This window comes from Pseudorca crassidens, chromosome 19 (assembly GCF_039906515.1).
Source record: "Pseudorca crassidens isolate mPseCra1 chromosome 19, mPseCra1.hap1, whole genome shotgun sequence".
In the NCBI taxonomy this organism is placed as follows: domain Eukaryota; kingdom Metazoa; phylum Chordata; class Mammalia; order Artiodactyla; family Delphinidae; genus Pseudorca; species Pseudorca crassidens.
The window spans coordinates 40,000,173-40,020,945 of record NC_090314.1 but is presented as its reverse complement, the minus strand read 5'-3'; the positions used below and the strand labels follow the sequence as shown (position 1 = coordinate 40,020,945).

Here is a 20,773-nt window from a genome sequence, read left to right as displayed (position 1 = left end):
GGAGGGCCCAGATGACACAGTCCCCAGCCTGGAGTATCATAAACGTTCAGTAAACGTTCATAAAGTGAACTGAACTGGGGACTCCCTGGAGGGTGGAAGGAGGTTGGTGCCTAGGTCACTGAGAGCAGGAGAGGAGGGGCTGGTTGTGGAGGATGTGTCAATCATAAGAGGGAAGGTCTACAGGGGCATGGAGAAGGGGCTATACCCCTGGGAGAGGCCCAGTAGTGGAGAACACATAGGGAGCCCAGGGAGTGAACAGCCCTACTGGCATCCTCCCTAGCTCCTCCTCTGTCTGGGGTATACTGCAGCAAAGCTCAGAAATGTCCCAGGAGACAGGGTCCAAAGAGCCCTGGCCTTGGACTTGGGAGAACCAGGTTCAAATTGTGCTTCTGGTTAGTCGACTGACTCTATATACTCTTCCTTGGTGGAGCTCAGTTTTTCCATCTGTAAAATGGGTACACAGACCATCGCTCCAACCCTGGCATGATTTTGAGAATTGACTGAGACGTCCCTACAGTTTATGGAGGGTACTGTGTTGGGTAGTTTAAATGCATACTCTCAGTTAACCCTTACAGTGGCCCTGTGTGGGAGGCATTATGACCTCCATTTTATGTGAGAAAACTGTAGCTCAGAGAGGTCAAGGGACTGGCCCAAGAACACACAGCTAGGAAACAGGGAAAGCTGACATTGGAATCCAGTTCTGTCCTGCTCTAGAGCCCCTTCATTATTCCGCACACAGTTTCTGAGCCGCTGCTATGTCCTAAACTTTGAGTTGGGATGGGGACAAAGGACAAGCCAGCCCTGCTCTCACAGCGTTTATATTCTCTCAGAGAGCTTGACAGCAGCCAACCACTTAAACAAACATAATAATTCCAGAATGCGTTAGGACTGGAAAAAAATATACTGGGTGCATTTATAAAGTTGAGATAACAGAGAAGGCTACTTTGTTTTAAGATTTTTTTAATATTTATTTTATTTATTATTTATTTTTGGCTGCATTGGGTCTTCGTTGCCAGGCGTAGGCTTTCTCTAGTTGCAGCGAGCGGGGGCTACTCTTCGTTGCGGTGCGCGGGCTTCTCATTGCAGTGGCTTCTCTTACTGCAGAGCACAGGCTCTAAGCGCGTGGGCTTCACTAGCTGTGGCACATGGGCTCAAGTAGCTGTGGCTCACGGGCTTAGTTGCTCCGCGGCATGTGGAATCTTCCGGGACCAGGACTCCAACCCGTGTGCCCCGCATTGTCAGGCGGATTCTTAACCACTGCACCACCAGGGAAGCCCAAGAAGGCTACTTTAAATTGGGGGTCAAGGGCGGCATCTCCAAGGACTGAAACAGACAGCGTGAGAAGGCCCCAAGTCCCCAAGTCGGGGTAAAAGCTTGGCTCGTCTGGGAACTGGTGGGCGGGGCAGGTCACCCGGCCCGTGTAGGGGACAAGCAGGGGCCACCGGGCAACTGAAGTCCATGGGGGGAATCAGGGGTTTTCCGCACCGCGTGAAAGGCTAGATCCCGTGGTGGCTGTGCGGAGGGGCCGAGGGACAGCGGGAGCCGGGCTGCAGGCCGTGGTGGGCGTCGGGGGCAGCGGGAAACGGCCGAGAGGGTCGCGGAGCCCCTACTTGCTTCCTCCGTTTCTCTCCCCCGCCCCCGAGTCGCCTCTCCCCCGCCCCTCCCCCGCCCCTTCCCCGCCCGGCTCCGCCCCGCCCGTCTGGCTACTGACTTGTCGGCGCCCGGCGGCGCATCCTGTGACGTCACGATCCGGGTCTGGGGCGTTTTCAGGGTCAGTGCCAGAAGAGCGGCCGGCGGCTGGCGTGTGGGCGCGGCAAGATGAGAAAGGTGGTTTCCAAGCAGTCTCCGCCCAAGTTGTTCGGTGGGTGCGCGTCCCCGCTCGGGGCGCTGGTTGCTATGGACGCCCGGGAGGCCTCTGTTGGGCGGGCGCGCGCAGGGTCGCGGGAGCTGCGGCACAGCCCGGTTTTTCCGGGTCCCGGCGGCGCAGGGCCACGCTCACAGCCCGGGCGGCACCATGAAGTCTCTAAAGAAGGAGTCCCGCCTTAGAATACCTACAAACAGATTCTTGGAGGCCCCAGAGAGCGTGAAAGGTTGGCGCTGGCTGCCTTGGGAGCTCAGGAAAACCAGACAGGGGCAGGGGTTCTTGGGATTCACGACACGGGGCCTGGAGGATGGGGGTGACACCAGGATGGAGATAAAGATCACGCGGGAATGGGGTACGGGACAAGGCGTGCCCTATACCTGTGTGTGGGCACTGTGCTGGGCAACAACGCTATCGGTGGTAACTGTGGGACCCCAGACCTCAGGAAACGGAGGAGGAGAAACCTATCAAGTATAAAAGCTGTGATATAGGATCCCATAGCTATTAAAGGGGATCAGAGCACCTGACCCAAGCCTTGGATGGTGGAGTTAGGGGGGATAGTTTTCTGAAGAGGATGACATTTATGGCTAGTCAAAAAAAAAAAGCTATTTGCTTCTCCAAGTCTAGGTAGCAGCGTCAGCTGAGGCATGGAACTGTGACATTGATGGCCAGGGCAGAGGTGGTGAGTGTGGAGAAGGGGGAAAGGAGCCAGAGGGGACTGCAGAGGTGATCAGGGACCAGACCACAAACTGGCTTTACATGCTAGGTCAGAAAGTCGGCATCCCATTGCAGGCCTTGGGGAGACCCAGCCTAAGATTGTGGTGCGAGCTCAGTGTGAGGAGGGGGCAGGCCTGGAGACAGTAGGGTTCCCTGGGAGGCCTGGAAAAATGCCTTTATTTAATGCTTCTTCATAGTATAAAAGTCCAATGTAGGCTACATTGAGATGCTCTTTCATGATATAATTTTTAACAGTTAAGAAAGAAAGAGAGAAAAATAGCTGGTCTTTTTTCCCAAGGGCAGTCAAGGGCTTTCCTAGGTACTGCCTCCTGCTTACCTAGTTTCTGGGGATCTTATCAGATTTGAACTTTCTGCTGTAAACAAATCAAGGAAAGATTTGTTTCATTGCATATTTATTTTTAATAAGAAGAAATTTAGTTTGTTAAAGAGCCCTTGAATCTACTGTATAGTATGGGGAACTATACTCAGTATTTTGTAATAAACTATAAAGAAAAAGAATCTGAAAAAGAATAAATTATATATATATGTGTGTATAACTGAATCACTGTGTTGTACACCTGAAACTAACACAACATTGTAAATCAACTATACTTCAGTAAAAATTTTTTAAAAATTAAAAAAAATAAAATCAGAAACAATAATTTAAAAATAAATAGCCCTTCATTTAAGGACATGCATTAAGGTGAAGAAAGAAAGAAGCACGCAAGGTACCTTTTTCCTCCTAAATATCTTGGGGGAAGCTTCTAATGTAGTAGGCAATACTTCCTCCCCCCCAATATAATAAAGTTAATCAACAACTGTAATCTTTCGCTGTGTTTCTCCAAAAACTCTGAATTATAGCAAAAAGGCAAGCAAATATTGTGACTTTAAACCTGTTTAGGGACCTGAGCCCTTTGACTCCTAGGTTTCTCCCTGCTGTAGTTGCTAAGAAACTGGGAAGACTCCCAGCAGTACCAGATCCCTCTCCACCATCAGTTAAAGCTCAGCCCAGGTAGGGACAGCCCCTCCCTTGGTTCCCCTGGTGCAACTGTGAGGTCAGAATTTCCTGAAGACCTTAATTAACACTAATGAAGAATAACATTTAGATGAAACAAGAAGCAGAAAAAATAGGGTTTCTTCTCCCTCCGTAGCTCCCCCCTCCCCTTCTGCCAACCCTGTCCCTCCCACCCTACTTGAGCACCTTGCTTCCAGCTGCCTGGGCTAGCTCCAGCAGAGGTGTCATCTGACTGCCTCATGCAGGGGGGCTGGTCTCTGACCCCCTCACAGCTGTCAGGACAAGGGCGAAGTGCCCTTGGGTTTCCAGACCAAAGAACTGGAAATAGCTGGCCCTGTACAGGTTCAGTAGTGAGACATACTTTGACCTGTGGAAACCTCCCACAGGCCCTGAAATGACCCCCACAGGATCATCCTGCCTGCCTGGCCTCCCCAACTTGTCTCTGCCCCTCCTGTCCACTTGGCTTACCCTCATAGGATGAGTCACTCTGAAATGCTGCTTTCATCAATTCACTCTTCCGAACCAAACCTCCTTCTTGCCAACGGAGGAAGATCAGATGCTTCAGACTTAGTTTACAAAGCCGTGATGCCCTGGTTTTCCTCTCATCCCCACTATCACCCCCACCTCCTCTACAGGCCTTCTGTGTCACCATGCCTCACGTATGCCATGCTCAGCCCCGCCTCCACCTTTGCTCTGATTGTGATCTTACCTGGAACACCTCTGTTTGCTATTCTGCCTATGCGAGGCCTTCTGGTCCTTCAAGGTCTAACTTGACTGGTGAAGCTGCCTCTGACCCCGGTGGCTGCTCTTCTGAGCCTTTCCTTAGAGCCCTAACTTTATGATATACATCCATCTGTTCCTTCTTTGATGTGTAACCAAAGCTATTGTCTGTGCCACTAATTTAGGCTCTTAGGTTATGATTGGTGTGTGTTAGTGTCTGCTGCATCTTTCAGTTCCTCAAGAGAAGGAGCCTTATCTTAATGTTTTATCCCATTTTCTCTGTAATTTATAGTACATAGAAAGTACTTAGTAAATACTCACATCCTCTAGGATGAACTGAAGTTTAAAATGTATATATCCTTTCTGTGGATATTAACTGGAACGCACCATTCCCTGACTGTACAGTAGCAGAGCATGGGTTGCACTACACTGAAGATACAACCATCTTAGAGAAGCCTCAGACCGGAGTTTCACTGACTGTTTCAGAAGTCTTCAGCAATGTTGAAGGTTTATAAATTTACACATGGTAATTATGTGTAATTACACCCATCAGTAAAAAGCATATATCTGGAGATGTTTAATCCCTTGAGAAGATGTAGAACCAGCAAGGGTGACGGACAGAGGAAGCAAATCTCCTGGAGAATATAAATAATACCAAAATATCTATAAAAGGGAACCTTCAGCTAGTACCAATTCTTTCTTGGGCTACCACCAACTTTGGTGACTGTGTAGAAGGGAGAGGGGAAGTAGAGATCAAAACCTAAGTCAGCATCTGCACACGTGGCGAGGATGGGACCAGGACTCGCCGTCAAGCCATTTAGCCCCATGTGGGTTTGTGTGCACAGGGCCATGTGGCTTGACTAGTAGGTGCTCCTGAGTTTACTCTGACCCCATTGCTGAGGAGGTGGACTCTGGCCGATAGCGAAATTTAGAGTTATGTTTATTTTATTTGAGTTTTAAATTTTATTTATTTATTTGTCTATGGCTGCGTTGGGTCTTTGTTGCTGCGCGCGGGCTTTTTCTAGTTGCGGCGAGCGGGGGCTACTCTTCATTGTGGTGCGCCGGCTTCTCATTGTGGTGGCTTCTCTTGTTGTGGAGCACGGGATCTAGGTGCGCAGGCTTCAGTAGTTGTGGCACATGGGCTCAGTAGTTGTGGCACACGGGCTGTAGCTGTGGCTCGCGGGCTCTAGAGCTCAGGCTCAGTAGTTGTGGTGCACGGGCTTAGTTGCTTTGCTGCATGTAGGACCTTCCCGGACCAGGGCTCGAACCTGTGTCCCCTGCATTGGCAGGCAGATTCTTAACCACTGAGCCACCAGGGAAGTCCCTAGAGTTATGTTTAGAATGATTCTGGCTTGGGTTTTTTTTTTTTTGCCACTGAGTATGTGGGCAGTTTCTAAAAAATAGTTTGATTTTGGTAACCAAAACACCTGCATTGATGTTTTAATGATATTGCTTCTTAAAAATTAGAATACTGTGAGAAACAGTGGACAAAACCAAGTTGTGTCTTAAAGTCATTAAAGGCAGTGCTTAGGTTTTCTCTTGATTATTTTGTGTAGGGCCTTATATCAAAGCTTTCTGAACCAGAGGGCAGCAGACAGGAGGATACCAGCCAGAGGAACGAGATGCATTTGAAACTGTTAACCCACCTCTGTGGAAGGAAGGCAGGGAATGTGTCCTCGTTGGGAAGAAACTTGCTTCCGCCCCGTGCGTGCGTTCTCCGTACCGTGCTCTGGCGTGGCGCATGGAAGATACAGTCTCAGATGGCTCCACTTTCCTCCAGGCCCATGAGCTACTTCCGCCAACCAGTTCACCACCGCAGCAGACTCCTCGATAATCTTGCGCTCAGTCTCGCACCCCCTAATCCGTTCTTTGCCATGTCGTGGTCCACAGGCTAAAAACTGAAGTCCTTCACGTGGCTCACTAAGCTCTTAGTGATATGGCTCCTCCTTTTCTCTCCAGACGCTGCTTCCTGCCTCCCACCTCGCTGCACTCCAGCTGTTTAAAAACACATGCTTTGAGTTCCAGCCAGGTGCTCCATTCTCTCTTGCCTCTAGGCCTCTTCATGCTATGCCCTTTGGAATTCCTGTTCTCCATTCTCTTTCCGTTGTCTCTTTTCATCCTTCAGCTCTCAGTCTAATTACCTCCTTAGGAAGCCCTCCCTGACCACCCCACCCACCAGACTGGGGTCCCCTGGATGCTCCCATAGTCACCCTACTTCAGTCTGTTTGACAGTGTTGTCTCCCATGGGCATGTGCTCTTTGAAGCCTAAGACTTTGCCTTATATCCTCAAAACCTAGCACGGTGCCTGACGTGTAGAAGATGCTTAAACAGTATTTGTTAAATGAAGAATGTGAAGTAGGGGCTTCCCTGGTGGCGCAGTGGTTGAGAGTCCGCCTGCCGATGCAGGGGACACAGGTTCGTGCCCCAGTCCAGGAGGATCCCACATGCTGCAGAGCGGCTGGGCCCGTGAGCCATGGCCGCTGAGCCTGCGCGTCCGGAGCCTGTGCTCCACAACGGGAGAGGCCAGAACAGTGAGGGGCCCGCGTACCGCAAAAAAAAAAAAAAAAGAATGTGAAGTAAATGGTCAGTGGTAAACGTTCTGCTTTCCCCAGAGCATCTGAATTTTCATCAGTGTCTTAGGAAGCTCAATGCCTTCACCCAGAAGAATGGATGGGAGGGTAAGAAGGCATCTCATCCAGTTGTCCCAGAGCACTGTGCATCAGAGCCACCTAGGGAGTGTTAAAAGCTCGGGAGCCAGGAAGCTGTATTTGTAAAACCCCAGGAGATTCTGAGACAGACACCTGACGAATATTTGGGAACCACTGCTTTAGTCCAGCGTCCTCTTTTTACAAAAGGTTAAAAAGGTTAAGTGATGTACCCAAGGTTGTCCAGCTTATAAGTAGCACAGCCTGGAATGGAACGTCTTCTGATCTCAGTTCCAACTACAGAAGCCTCGGTCACTGTGGTGGCGGGGGGGACCTACAAGAGAGAACTCCTGTCACCCCAGCAAAGTGCTCCCCAGGCCACCTTGGCAGCCTCTGCTGTCCATCCAGGTGGCTAGCTTTGCACCCCCACCATGAAGGCTAATATCTATCTATTTTTAAGCACTTGAACTTTGCTCCTCTTCAGAAAAGAAGCGGGCAAAAGTACCTGAACAGCCCACACCCCCCATTCAGGAAGAACCTGAACCTGTTAGCAATGTCCTACAAGGAGATGACATTCTTGCCTTAGCCATTAAGAAGGAAGACTTGAGGAAGGTAAGGATGAAGTCCAGGGATCCCTTCCTGCAGGAACCTCTCCTTGCCACCTGGGCTGTCTAGAACTTCAGCCATGTCCATTGTCTGTCCACTGCCTCCCTACTCAGAGGGAGTGTCTAATTCCGTGGAAAAATCCATCAAACATAAATCTGTTCACTTTTGCATCTAAAGGAATTTACCATGTTGTTTGTTTAACATTTCTAAGATTCATATAGAACCACAGGGAAGAGAGAATGAAGTCATTCGCTTCCCATAGAGGCAAGTGCTACCATCCCCATTTCACATAAGGGACAGTGAGTTTAAGAAGCAAAGTTACAGATGTGGATAGCCCCCTGCTTTCCCTGGGAGAGGCAGCCACTTCTCACCTGAACTATCTGGAGGCATGAGATGTTATTTTTTTTTCCAGGATGTTACTAAGCCTCATAGCTGTTACACAGGCATGTCCTCGACAGAACATATGGACAGATCTAGAGATCTAGAGAAACAGATTTGTCCGCCTTCAGGAATTCCACCAAGAATTAGGACAGAGGAGAAGGGTGGTGTTTTTCCTCCTCCTGATCTCATGCGGAATCTCCTCGTTTTATTTCTTTTTAGCAACATATTCCTCGCCTTATTGAAACAGAAGATAAACCTGCAATTACCCAGAAACTTATCATCCGTAAACTCAAACCCAAGGATCATAGGAAGAAGGTCTGCCACTTAGTAGCACATCCTGCTACTCCAGATGCAGCCACGAAGCCCCTGGACTACTCTGGTATGCCCAGCCTCGGCCCTGGCATCTGAATTCATGGGTCATCCTGGAGAGAATGCCGGGTCCTCATCAGAGAGTAGCCTCTTGAATCGTTTATACCAGCTAGCTATAGCTTACCTTCCCCCCTCTTCTTTTTACCCCCAGGGCCAGGTGACATCCTCTATGGCAGTGACCAGGTCCTGCCCCACCACATCTTGGGGAGTCTCCAGGACTTTAAGAGAATTGCAGTTGCTCGAGGGAACACCCAGGTTTGTTTGTACAGAGCTGCCTGGGGGAGAGAAGTCACTGATGTCGTTGCGGTCTTACCACCTGGCAGAGTCCAGCAGGACTGGAGTTACAGAGAGAGTCCAGGCTCTGGGCCTCAGAATCTGAGGTGATAAGTGACCCTTCCCCCCAAATAATGAAGCCAACATAGGCTAGCTTCAGCTGAAGTCAGGAATTCACTATAAGGAGACAGAAGTGCCTTGAGGAACCCCAAGGCGAGAGTGTGTCTGGCTCCCGTCACACTGGGCCCACGCTCCCCCATTGCCCTCTGCTCCTCTGTGCCCCGGCTTTATCTCCCCTTCTCGAAAGACTGGCCTGCTCTCCTCCTCAGTCCACATGGTGCAGGAAGGTGGCTCCCCACAGCTCCCAGGGCCACATGGAGAGTCTGTCTGTCTTTCAGTTTCTTTAATTCTCTGGTTCCAGGCAAAGAATCTCTGATTGGTCAGGTGCTAAAAGGCCTGGGGTCCAATAAAAATGACTCAGTCGTGCAGCAGGTGAGGGTGTCAACACCAGCTGTGAGGAGGACAGACACGTTAAAGGACGTTGACCACAATCTTAGAACAAGCGTTCCCATTCTAGGCGAGAGGGGACTGACAGCAGCTTCCAAGCCCCCCTTGTTCTGCGATTTGCTTTCTGTCACTTGCTACCTTGGGGCCCTGGAAAGGAGGGACTCAGCAGAGCGGGAGGACAGCAGGGATGTAGGCCTGGAGAAGTCTGCTCCGCCCCGCTTCAGCGCCTTCCCCTGCCCTCCACACTCATGTTGCTCTTTTCAGCTGGCTGAGCTGATCCACACCCCACCCTGTCTGATGACCCTCATCTCAGCTAAAGAAGAGCCGAAGCAGGAAGCCCCAAAAGAAGAGAAGGCACATCCTCCCTGGGCCCCACCTCTTCAGCACAACTTTCTGAAAAACTGGCAGCGCCACATAGCCCTTCGGAAGAAGCAGCAGGAAACCCTCAGTGGTGAGCAGAGCGGACAGGGCTCCTGCCTGGCCTCACATGGCGTCAAGGCTCCGCCGCTGTGTTTTTTCTCTCCCTTCACCTCCAGAACCCGGATTCAGGCTGGTCACGTTTGTGCTGAGTACTCCCAAGCGCTTCTTGCTCTTAGTGGGTCGTGAAATCAGCCCAGTGACTGGAGCCGATCAGTGCAGAGAGTTCGGGCCCCTGTTTGTTCTGATTTGGTGGCGGGACTGCATTCTTGGCTCTCTTGCTAGAACGGCTGAAGAAGCCAGTCGGCGAGCTGCTGATGCACATGGGGGAGACCTACAGGAAGATCCAGGAAGAACGGGAGCTCCTTGACCGAACACTGCCAACACGGCCTGATGGGAAGGTAAGGACAGCGTTCCCAGGTACCCTGTGGGAGGGGTCTGGACAGCTGGGGACAAAAAAAATCTATCCAGTGCAAAGCACTGTTAGGCCCTCAAGGTCTTTACTAAATTCTATTATTGGTCCTATTACTGATCGTTCAGGGACTGGCCAGGTAAGCAATTCGGCCCGTGGTGGTCACTGTTAGTCAGTTTGAGGAGAAAGATACCACTGGCACTAAGTTATGAGAATAGTCTTCGTCTTAGTGTTGTCTCCTAAAAGCTGAGGCTCCGCCTTTCAGTCGCCCCAGGGTGCCATGTTGTGTTCTGGTATGTCAGTACCTGGAAGAACCCGCCCTGGCTGGAGCCAGGTAAACGTACAACAGGGCAGCCTGAAAATAAGAAAATGGGTGCTTCTCTCCTGCTCTCAGGCAGGGCAGTGCGAATCCCCCAGAGGGAGCATCTGTAGTCTGTGGAGCTCTTGTCTTCCCAGGCTCCCCACCAGCCTCTCTCCAAGGTGCTCAGGTGGTCTGACTCATCTGTCCTCCATCACCAGGGCTGTGAATTGACCAGTGGGTTCTGGAGTCAACCGGAATACCTGGGAGATGAAATGATGGGCCTGGTAATGACGAAGACAAAAACTCAGCGTGGCCTCGTGGAACCAATCACTCACGTCAGGAAGCCCCGCTCCATCCAGGTGGAGATGGGTGAGGAGCGGGCTGTAAATGTGACTGGCTAGGGGGGAAAGATCAGGGCTCTGGTGCGGAGGTTCAGTCCTCTCTTCAGTAAGACCGCGGTAGCAGTGGTGGGAGGAGCAGGCAGAAGCCTGGGCTCTAGGGCGGTGCTGTCCTTACTGCAGCTGAGCCACCGTGGCAGCTGAGCGGAATGTGGCCGGTCTGAACTGAGATGTGCTGTAAGTGTAAGTGTTGCACTGGGTTTCGAAGATCAGTTCGAAAAAATAGATTTTTTTTTTTTTTTTTTGCGGTACGCGGGCCTCTCACTGTTGTGGCCTCTCCCGTTGTGGAGCACAGGCTCCAGACGCGCAGGCTCAGCGGCCATGGCTCACGGGCCCAGCCGCTCCGCGGCATGTGGGATCTTCCCGGACCGGGGCACGAACCCACGTCCCCTGCATCGGAGGCGGACTCTCAACCACTGCGCCACCAGGGAAGCCCCGAAAAAATAGATTTTATTAATAATTTTTGTATTGATTACGTGTTGAAATAAGATTTTTAATATATTGGGTTAAACTGTATTATTAAAATTAATTCCATCTGTGTTTTTTTTAATCGTTTTAAACGTGGCATCTGGAAAATTTTAAATTACATATACATGGCTTGCATTTGTGGTTTGCATCGTATTTCTAATGGGCAGCACTGCTTTAAAGGCTGCCAGACTGTCTGGGTTCAGATCCCAGCTGTGTTGAGTTTGTGAACACCAGCGAGTTATTTAACCTCTCTGGTCCTCAGTTTCCCTATCTGTAAAATACTCATGGGGTTGTGAGAGGGTTAAATGAGACGTGCTGTGTATTAAGAGGTTCTGGCCCATTGTTAAACACTCAATAAAAGGTAGCTGCTGTTGTTACTTTTATTATAATCCAAAGATTTGACGGTTTGGAAGCTAATTTTGCAGGAGTCCTGTGCAGGGCTGCTGAGGCAGTAGGTGTGGGACCAGAAGGAGGGGAGCCCAGCTCACAGAGAAGCTGTGTTTTCAGCTCTTTCAGAAACGGTGCTGGGATGGGCGCTCTCAGAGCCCTTGAAAGTGGTTGGGGAAGGGGGCGTGGCAGCAGCCTGTGCTGAGGGTCCTTGGACCCTGCTCTAGGATTGCCAGCCCAGAAGGATGCTTGGTACCGCTACACCTGGGATCGGAGTCTGTTTCTGATCTACCGACGCAAGGAACTACAGAGCATCATGGCGGAGCTGGATTTTAGCCAGCAGGTTGGTAGTCTGTGCCTAGTCTGAAGCCCCTCAGGGTGGTGCCTGTCTTCAGTCAGCTAACCTTTCCTTCCTCTGTCTCTCTGAGGATATTGATGGCCTGGAGGTGGTGGGCAAAGGGCGGCCTTTCTCCACTGTTACCGTGGAAGACTATTCAGTGTTTGAAAGGAGCCAGGAAAGCTCCTCTGAAGACACAGTGCACTTGTGAGTCGGGGCTGGGCCCTAGGGAGAGCGGTGGGAGAGTGTGGCTTCCCCAGCACCTTCAAGTATTGTAGGGCAAGCTTCCCTCCCTGAAGTCAGGGGGCCCCCATTCCAGCCTCTCGCTAGTGGCTGTCACCCCCTCCTCTAGCCCATTCGAAGGAACACCTGTGCTCGCTTTACTATTGCCATCTGTTCTCTGCCAGCAACCAACTCCTAGTGGAGATTTCCTAGACATTCCTTTGCTCATAAATGGGGCCCCTCCAGACTCTCCCAGTGCTGAGCGGCTCTGCGTGAAGAGTCTCTTTATGTCCAAGAACCTCCCACTACAGGAACGGAGCAGGATGGAGCCGATGATGCTCCACTGGAGGGCAGAGCCGGGCACATCTCCAGCTTTTCTGGCAACCATTTCCGTGGGCTCCACGCGGCAAGACTGTGGCAGACTCAGGGAGAATAAGTCATTGCTTTTTCTTACAGAGACTTATTGGCCAATTACCCTGATGTGGTCCCTATGCCTATTCTTGGCCCTTCTCTGCTGTTCTGTGGGCAGCCAGCTTGCTGGATCCGAGGCAGCAACCCAGAGGACAAGGTAAAACGGCCTTCACCCTCACCCACCTGCTGGAAGGGCCTCCCTCATGGGGCAGTCCCAGGGTGACTGCGGCAGTCACAAGGAGCCTGCACGGTCTCCTGTTTGAGTTTTTATCGGGTCATGCTTTCAGTATGTGTCTGAAAATGGTAACAGCAACGCTAACTTGAGCCAGAATAAAGTCACAAGGCTGGAAAGAGAGTGTCACAAGGCTGGAAAGAGAGTGTCACAAGCCGCCCAGTTTGTACCTAGTCCCGAACATGTAAATAAGCAAACCTCACACAGGTATGGCTTTAAGAAGGTTCTAAAATAGTCTTCAGACGCTAAGGAACAGAAGTGTTTGTAAACATCTGTTTCATCTCCTCTCCTTACTGCTGATGGCAGGGACAGCCACTCTTGGGGTATGATACCTAGCTGTTTGAGAGCGGCCAGGCCCAGGAGACTTCCAGTGCCAAACCCGGAAGAGTCCCGGCAAACCAGGCTGAGTTGGTCACCCTAGGCCAGGACCTCCCACAGAGGCATCTCTCATGCCTCTTCTCTCCCCAGAGGCACGTTGGAATTGCTGTCCGCTTGACCTTTGAAACTCTAGAAGGCGAGAAAGCATCTTCAGAACTGACGGTGGTCAATAATGGCACAGTGGCCATTTGGTATGACTGGCGGAGGAGGTCCCAGCTGGACTCTTTCCAAGACCTGAAGAGGAATAGGATGCAGCGGTTTTACTTCAACAATCGGGAAGGTACCAGGGAGAAGCCGCCCCGCTCACCCCTCCTGCAGCCAAAGTCTAGCTGATGCCCAGCTCTTGCAAGTGTGAGCCCCTCTTCCCGCCTGTCCCTCCCATCCTGTGAAGTGTGTTGTCGCCTGACTGTTCCTGTCAGCTGGGGGAACGGTGGAACGCTTGAGAACACAGGGGAGTGAGCCACCTGTGGGAGGCAGAACACGGCGGGGGGGGGGAGCGGAAGCATTCTAGATGTTCAGTTACCCATATGCACAGGCCTGAGGCTGGGACGACCACCTGTCCCTCTTGCCTGGGACATTCCCGGTTTTCGCAATGAAAGTCCCACATCCCAAGAAAGCCCTCAGTCCTACGCAAGCTGGGACAGTTGGTCACCCTAACCAGGGCTTAGTGAACTTTATACATGCAGGCTTGGGGCTCAGTGCTCCTACTCGGTGAAAACCTCTTTCTCTGTCCCTCTCAGGTGTGATTCTGCCTGGAGAAACTAGAAAGTTTCCCTTCTTCTTTAAGTCTTTGAATGCTGGGATCTTCAGGGAGTGTTGGGAGTTTGGAACCCACCCCACCCTGTTAGGAGGTGCTCTCCTGCAGGTCAATCTCCATGCAGTCTCCCTGACCCAGGACATCTTTAGGGATGAGAGGAAGTTATTGGAGGTAAGGGACCCGGGATCTTGGCCCCTGTGGACACTAGGTAGGTTAACCTACCTAGTGTTCTTCCTGGCACTGCCTGCAGGGATCTTGTTTCTCCCACAGCCGAAGAGGTGAATTTTTCAAAAACACACTCTTGCTCAAAACACACTCCTCGGGGCTTTGTGATATAAAAGATGGGTGGGCAGGCAAGAGAAAGGGCAGCTTTGAGCTTCACCACGCTCCGCCCTACTGCGTTAGAAAGAAATGAGACTGGGCCTTAAGATGCAGGCTGCATGCAAGTACTTATCTGAGTACAAACACAACGCATGGCCCTCTGCGCTGGTACTGTATCTGTTCACTGTCGTCTGGTACTATCCAGTGGAATTGCATTTAACTGGCACGACTTCAAAACCAGGCAAAACCAGAGAGAACAATTTAACTGGTGGGGCCGGCACCCAGGAGTACAAACACAACGGGAACTGGGAGTCTGCCGGCCCCAGTCCATCTCATGGCCTGGCCATCTGGTGCTGTGCTTTGTGGGATTCTGGAGAAAGCTGTGCTTTTTTATTCATCGTGGCCCCCCGACACAAGCCAGCTACTTCGGCTGGGGCTCAGCCCTTGGTGAACAAAGGTGATTTTGACAAATGTAATGTCTGCTTTACTTGCTGACTATAGGACCAGCCTTTCTCACGAGATGCCCCTCTACTATTTCTGTGACACTGACCATGTGGCCAAGCCACGTTCTCAACAGGGCCCAAACCGTGCGGCCCCAAGGATGTCACGTGCATTTTGAAAGCCTGAGCTGCCGCTTATACCACCTTCCCTTCCTCAGAACAAGCTGGCTTCCCACGAAGCAGTCACCGTCGTGGAGAGCATGCTACAGGAGCTGCTGAGGGGAATCCTGACCCCGGAACGTGCACAGTCACCTGTGGACGCCTATCTCACCGAGGAGGACTTGTTCCACCACAGGAATCCTCGGGTACAGGCCCAGCACTGGCCCCTGCCCCTCGTGCGTGCCCTGGGAGAAAGTAATAGCAAACCCTTTGATGTGCCAGGACCTATTCTTAGCATCTCCCATGAGTAACTCAGTTTCTCCACAGCAGTCCTGTGAGATGGGTACTATTTTTTTCTTTTTTTTAAAGACACCAATTTACTTGAACATTTGTTACTTTTTTTTTTTTAATTTATTTTTGGCTGTGTTGGGTCTTTGTTTCTGTGCGAGGGCTTTCTCTAGTTGTGGCGAGCGGGGGCCACTCTTCATCGTGGTGCGTGGGCCTCTCACTATCGCGGCCTCTCCTGTTGTGGAGCACAGGCTCCAGACGCGCAGGCTCAGTAGTTGTGGCTCACAGGCCCAGTTGCTCTGCGGTATGTGGGATCCTCCCAGACCAGGGCTCGAACCTGTGTCCCCTGCATTAGCAGGCAGATTCTCAACCACTGCGCCACCAGGGAAGCCCAATGGGTACTATTTGTATCCTCATTTTATATGGGAGAAGCTGAGGTCCAGGGAGCTTAAGTAATTTGCCCAAGATAACTTAGCTAGTGTAAGTGGATGCTTGGTGATAACAGAGCTTCAAAAACGTCTTAATTCAAACTCAATCTTCCTTGGAAGCCCAAATGTATAAAAAGCTTTAAGTTGGAGATGCTTAGGTTGAAAGGGAAGTGGGGAGCCCCTCTGGGCCCAGCAGTTCCTGCCAGCCTCCTCCATCGGCGCTCTCGAGGGAACGGGAAGCTGGAGCAGGCTGGCTTGGGCTCTGGGTCCCCCATGTTGCAGCCTCTCCATCACGTGTCTTCTCTTGCCTCTGCTGCAGCTGCATTACCAGCACCAAGTGGTGCAAAACCTGCACAGACTGTGGTGCCAGTACACCGTCCTGCCCCCCAAGGCTGAGGAGGCCGGGCCGGGCGAGGAAGAGCACCTCAGCCCCAGGGCCCAGGCTGCTGCGGCCCCGTCAGCCTATGGGGAGGCGGCCTCGATGAAGGTCGGGTCTTCTGTGCACCTTAAGAGCCCAGCGTTGGACCCCCAACCACCCCGGCAGGAGAGTGAGGCCCTCAGGGACTCCCGACATCCTGTTGGGTCCCAGAAGACTGGTCTGGGTTCTCAGCAGAAGAGCATCATGGAGGTGGAGGGGAGCCCAGACCTGCAGAGTGTCCGGAGCTCCCAGGAGCTGGACGGCCTTCCCCCACCAGAGTGGAACCTCTGCCTGGAGGACTTCAGAAAGGTGCCTCCCCAGCCCTGGGGGGTTGGTGGAGAAGGGCCCAGGCATAGCCAGGTGCCGGTGCTTCTGGCCTGAGCTGCCTCAGCTCAGGGGCAGCTTTCTAAGGGCCTTAACCAACCTTCTAAGGGCCCAGAGAAAGCAATCTCTTGGTCATCTCTCTTTATCTCGGGTGCCTAGGCCACTGTGGTGCAGGAGGGACTCCTTCTCTGACCCTGGCAAACCTTGGAAAGGGGTTCATGGGTACAGATTTCTGAGGGAGGGCCCAGGCTCCCACAGAAGGCACCCAGACAGACTCTCCATGGCTGCATCCCCTCCTGGCCACCTGCCCTTACCACACCGCACCTGTTAGTAGAGGACACAGGAGCCCCTGGTGTCCTGGGCAGAACGGTTGCCCATGGTACCTCTGACCGGCCAGGTAGTGGTGGCACTCCCTGAGGAGAACCAGAGAGAAGACGCCCTAATCAGGCTCAACAAAGCGGCCCTGGAGCTGTGCCAGGAACCGCGGCCGTTGCAGTCCGACCTCCTGTACCAGATGTGGTAGGTACCGCCACCAGGAGAGCTGCTCCCATCCCTTCCCCTTTGCGGCGTGTGGCCAGGGGTTCTGGGCAAGCAGTCCCAGGACTCAAGGGGGCTGAGCTCTCTTTGAGATCGGGTTGCTGAAAGATGCTGCACACACTCCACGGTCCGGCAGCTGCTGCAGCAGCCCCTACAGCTGCTCTCCCTATGCCAGCTGCCCTCTGGGGATGAGTCACAGCAGAGTAAGCACCTAGACCTTTCCCCCCCCTTCTTCCCTTGTTCCTTCTTAATGAGCAGAGGAATGCTCCTTGAGAGCAGAGGCGATAGCAGAGGGCAGTGAGAAGCGGATCTATTCCATGAAAAGCCTCACTTGATCGCCAGCCTTCCCATCGCCTGTTTGCAACTTGCTTGGATAGGCCTGGGGGGCCTTTTGCAAGGCCCTCAGAACACATCCCCAGGAGCCTTGTCCTGGAAGTCTTTTGCGAGTCTAGCCCCTCCAGTGGGACTGGATCCAGTTCTAGCCATGGTTTCAAGATGGAGTTCGTTCAAGACTGATCTAACCTTATCCTTGGGCCACTTTTTCTTGGCTGCCACCCGAGGGAAGCCAGATCGCCATCCCAGCACTGGCATGGGTGCCAGTGAGGGTGCTGGCTGGACAGAGGCATGGTGCTTCGGTGGCAGTTCCTGGCACCAGTGCCTTGGAAGGGAAGGACCAAGCCTCTACGGGTTCAAGGGCAAATGAGGGACGATGGCTTTTCTCCAATATATCTTGCTCTCTAGTTTGCAGCTGTGGCGAGATGTGATTGACAGCCTGGTGAGCCATTCCCTGTGGCTGAGGGCTCTGCTGGGCCTGCCTGAGAAGGAGACCATCTACTTGCACGTGCCAGAAGCGCCAGGTCAGACACTGTGCAGCCACACCTCCACGTAGTCTTTCCCATCCCTCTGCCCGGGCGGCGGTGGCGCCTCAGCCATTTGTACGCTTCCGGTGGAACCTCCGTTAGGTTGGCCCATGGGGTAGGCCTCCTGCTACCTTTTTATCAGCTGCCAGAATTTGGGACCTAGAAACAACCCTAACAATCACCTTAGTTCAGTCCCCACGTTTTACAGGTGGAGTCCCAGAAAGGCAAGATGACTTGCCATCCCGTACGTGGGGAAAGGGTGGAGCTGGGACCGGCGCCTGGGCCTCTCACCCCTGGCCTACAGTCCTGTTCCACAAGGTCATGCACCGGAACCAGGGCCTTGCTCCCAGTCTGTGGGGATTCTCTCAAACAGCTAGAGCACTGCTGGCCCAGGGCCCGTTGCTCTCCCAGTTCCTGCCTGTGGGGGCAGCTAGGCCACAGGCCATTTGACTTCCGTTCACCTTCCTCAGATCGAAAGTCACCTCCTGTCACAGAAGTGAAGGTGACTTCCGGGAGAGTGGGGAAGGAGGACCGGAAAGGGCCATCTCAAGAAAAGAAGCAGCTGGGAATCAAAGACAAAGATGATAAAAAGGGAGCCAAGCTGCCACCTGGGAAAGAGGCAGGTAGCACGTCGTCTGGGCCTGGGGGCGCGGGCTGGGGAAGGGATACGAGGGGCTGCGGAAGGTGGGCAGTCACGCCAGCGTGATGCCCCTGCTCCCCACTAAGCTGCTCTTGAGAAAGTCCTGGACCTCCCCCAGGAGCTACTGAAGGCCGGGCATGTCTCTGTCTCTCCAAGCAGGACCATTTAAACAGCAAGAAGCACAAAGCAAAGGATGACAAGAAACCGATGAAATCTACAAGTCGGGACAGGCTTCCCTTGGAAGACCCTGCCCCTGACATCATCATCCCGGCTCAGGAACCCATAGATCCCCTGGTCATGGAGAAATACACCCAGAGGCTGCATACTGAGGTGAGGGCAAGAGCCTGGCACTCAGCCATCCCCTCACTCACACCTGCCCTGCATACCTTCCTCACTCCCTGGCTCCCTCATTCATTCAGTTTATCCCACAAACAGTAAGGGCCTACTGCATTGTGATGGAAGCAGAGCTGCCCTTGTGAAGGGCATCCTAGTGTTCAAGACAGACCTCATGAATAAGTAACACCTCTGGTATGTTAGGTGATGAGCACTATGGGAAAAAGAGAGAGACCAGGGCTGGGGGATGGGGAAGCCCCGGGTGGGGGTAGGTGGGCCTCATTGGAAGGTGACATCAAACAAAGACTTGAAGGGAAGGGAAGTGTGGCCATGTTGGCATCTAGGAAGAGTGCTGTGAGCAGAAGAGGGAGTGAGCCAGGAGGACAGAAGGGCAGAGGGTCCACCAAGAGGGAGCGGGTCATGTGGGGCTCTGTAGGCCACTGTGAGGACACAGTGTTTTGAACTGAGGAGTGATGTGGTCCAACTCATGCTTTAGAAGATCACTCCAGCTGCCATTTGGAAATAGATTCTAGGGGGGACAGAGCAGAAGCCTTTTCCTTTCTGCTGCTCCCACTTCTTCTCTGTTAGGTGCATCTGGGAGATGTGTTCCTTGGGTGACCACCATGTAGAGTGAATTTCCAGCAAGTGTAAGGGTTTTGAAACGCTGGAGAGACTTTATAAAATGTGTTCTTAAGCAGTAGGTCCTTAGGGATTCACCTATGTGTTGTGTTCTGTTCTTTGTCATTGTTGTTGGTTTGGGAGGGGAGCTCCACAAAGCCATGTTTGATATATCAAGGAGTCTAATGGCAATGCTTTGTCTTCCTCTGGTATGGACAGCTGGGTAGCCGAGATTGTATTGTGCATTGTGCTAACGCTCAGATCACATTTAATCAGAAGCTCCATTTGCTGTTGGTGACATCACTGAGATGTGTGGATTTCCATGGGGTCTAGAAAGTAATCATAGGGCTCTGAGGACCCGTGGGGTAGTCTCTTGCTTGGCTTTTTGAAATTAAGAACCAACTTGCTGAGGCTTGTGTGGTCCAGCTCCACCACAGGGTACAGTCTTGGAGACATTTCAGTACGTGGATCTGTGATCTTACTGGAAGGAAAGCTGGTCTCCAGGAGGCCAGGGTAGAACTGGGTCACCTCAAGGGACTAAATGGGCACTGCTCCCTGGGCCTCCCTGGAATTGCCCCTTTAACCACCCTAGGCTCTAATGTCCCCATATGTCCAAGGGACAGTGCAGGATTACTGCCCCAGACTGGTTCAAAAAATAAAACTGGGACTTCCCTGGTGGCACAGTGGTTAAGAATCCACCTACTAATGCAGGGGACACGGGTTCGATCCCTGGTCTGGTAAGATCCCACATGCCGCAACTAAGCCCGTGTGCCACACTACGGAGCATGCACTCTAGAGCCCGCGAGCCACAAGTACTGAGCCCACGTGCCGCAACTACTGAAGCCCACATGCTCTAGGGCCCGCGTGCTGCAACTGCTGAGCCCATGTGCTGCACCTACTGAAGCCTGTGCACCTAGAGCCCATGCTCTGCAACAAGAGAAGCCACCGCAATAAGAAGCCCATGCACTGCAACAAAGAGTAGCCCCTGCTCGCCGCAACTAGGGAAAGCCCATGTGCAGCAATGAAGACCCAACGCATCCAAAAAAAAAAAATCTATTTGCAAAAACAAAAGTCCTACAGAAAATTTAGTTTTATCTACACAACTTGAGTTGTCCCCCTCTCCAGCTGTCCCTCTTGTATAGATGTGTCCATCCATCTCGCAGCATGGGGGATGCTCCCTCGTGCAGGTGCTTTCCAGGGAGTGAACATTTGCCTGTGATGTTCATCCCATTCTTCCAGGTCTATGGGCTGCTGGATGCCCTGGTGACCGACCTACTGGTCCTGGCTGATGAGCTCAGCCCCAAAGAGAATGTCAAGGAGCCTTTGCGTCTCTGCACCTGACTTGCATGCCTGAGCTGCCTTCTGCGAAACTGCTTAAAAAACAAATCAATAAAGAACCTTTAGGTTCCTACCACTTCCCTATGCCTCCATGTCTTGAATGTCAGATCTTTTTTTTTTTTCCTTTTCTTTGCCGTACGCGGGCCTCTCCCGTTGCGGAGCACAGGCTCCGGACACGCAGGCTCAGCGGCCATGGCTCACGGGCCCAGCCGCTCCGCGGCATGTGGGATCCTCCCGGACCAGGGCACCAACCCG

General features: G+C 52.3%; 1 protein-coding gene and 1 long non-coding RNA gene across 8 annotated transcripts; one reads left to right on the top strand and one right to left on the bottom strand.

Annotated features, from left to right (window-relative positions):
* Positions 1-943: 943 nt before the first annotated feature.
* LOC137212897 (uncharacterized) lies at positions 944-4,008 on the bottom strand. Its single transcript, XR_010937689.1, has 3 exons — positions 3,772-4,008; positions 1,712-2,023; positions 944-1,257 (listed from the first exon to the last, which is right to left on the bottom strand). It is a non-coding gene; the product is annotated as an uncharacterized lncRNA (long non-coding RNA).
* MYCBPAP (MYCBP associated protein) lies at positions 1,724-20,599 on the top strand. 7 transcript variants are annotated; one of them, XM_067717026.1, is made up of 19 exons: positions 1,724-1,861; positions 7,443-7,570; positions 8,165-8,324; positions 8,466-8,569; positions 9,359-9,545; positions 9,797-9,912; positions 10,443-10,593; positions 11,705-11,820; positions 11,906-12,021; positions 12,493-12,604; positions 13,148-13,337; positions 13,798-13,985; positions 14,794-14,940; positions 15,770-16,177; positions 16,590-16,711; positions 17,471-17,586; positions 18,060-18,208; positions 18,389-18,559; positions 20,420-20,599. In XM_067717026.1, exons 1-19 carry the CDS (start codon positions 1,819-1,821, stop codon positions 20,519-20,521), a joined length of 2,826 nt encoding a protein of 941 aa, XP_067573127.1. In that variant the 5' UTR covers positions 1,724-1,818; the 3' UTR covers positions 20,522-20,599. The 7 variants fall into 7 exon arrangements, with proteins under 7 accessions (XP_067573127.1, XP_067573122.1, XP_067573125.1 ...); XM_067717021.1 differs by having other exon boundaries at positions 18,386-18,559; XM_067717025.1 differs by lacking the exon at positions 1,724-1,861 and adding an exon at positions 1,887-2,090.
* The last annotated feature ends 174 nt before the right edge of the window (positions 20,600-20,773 follow it).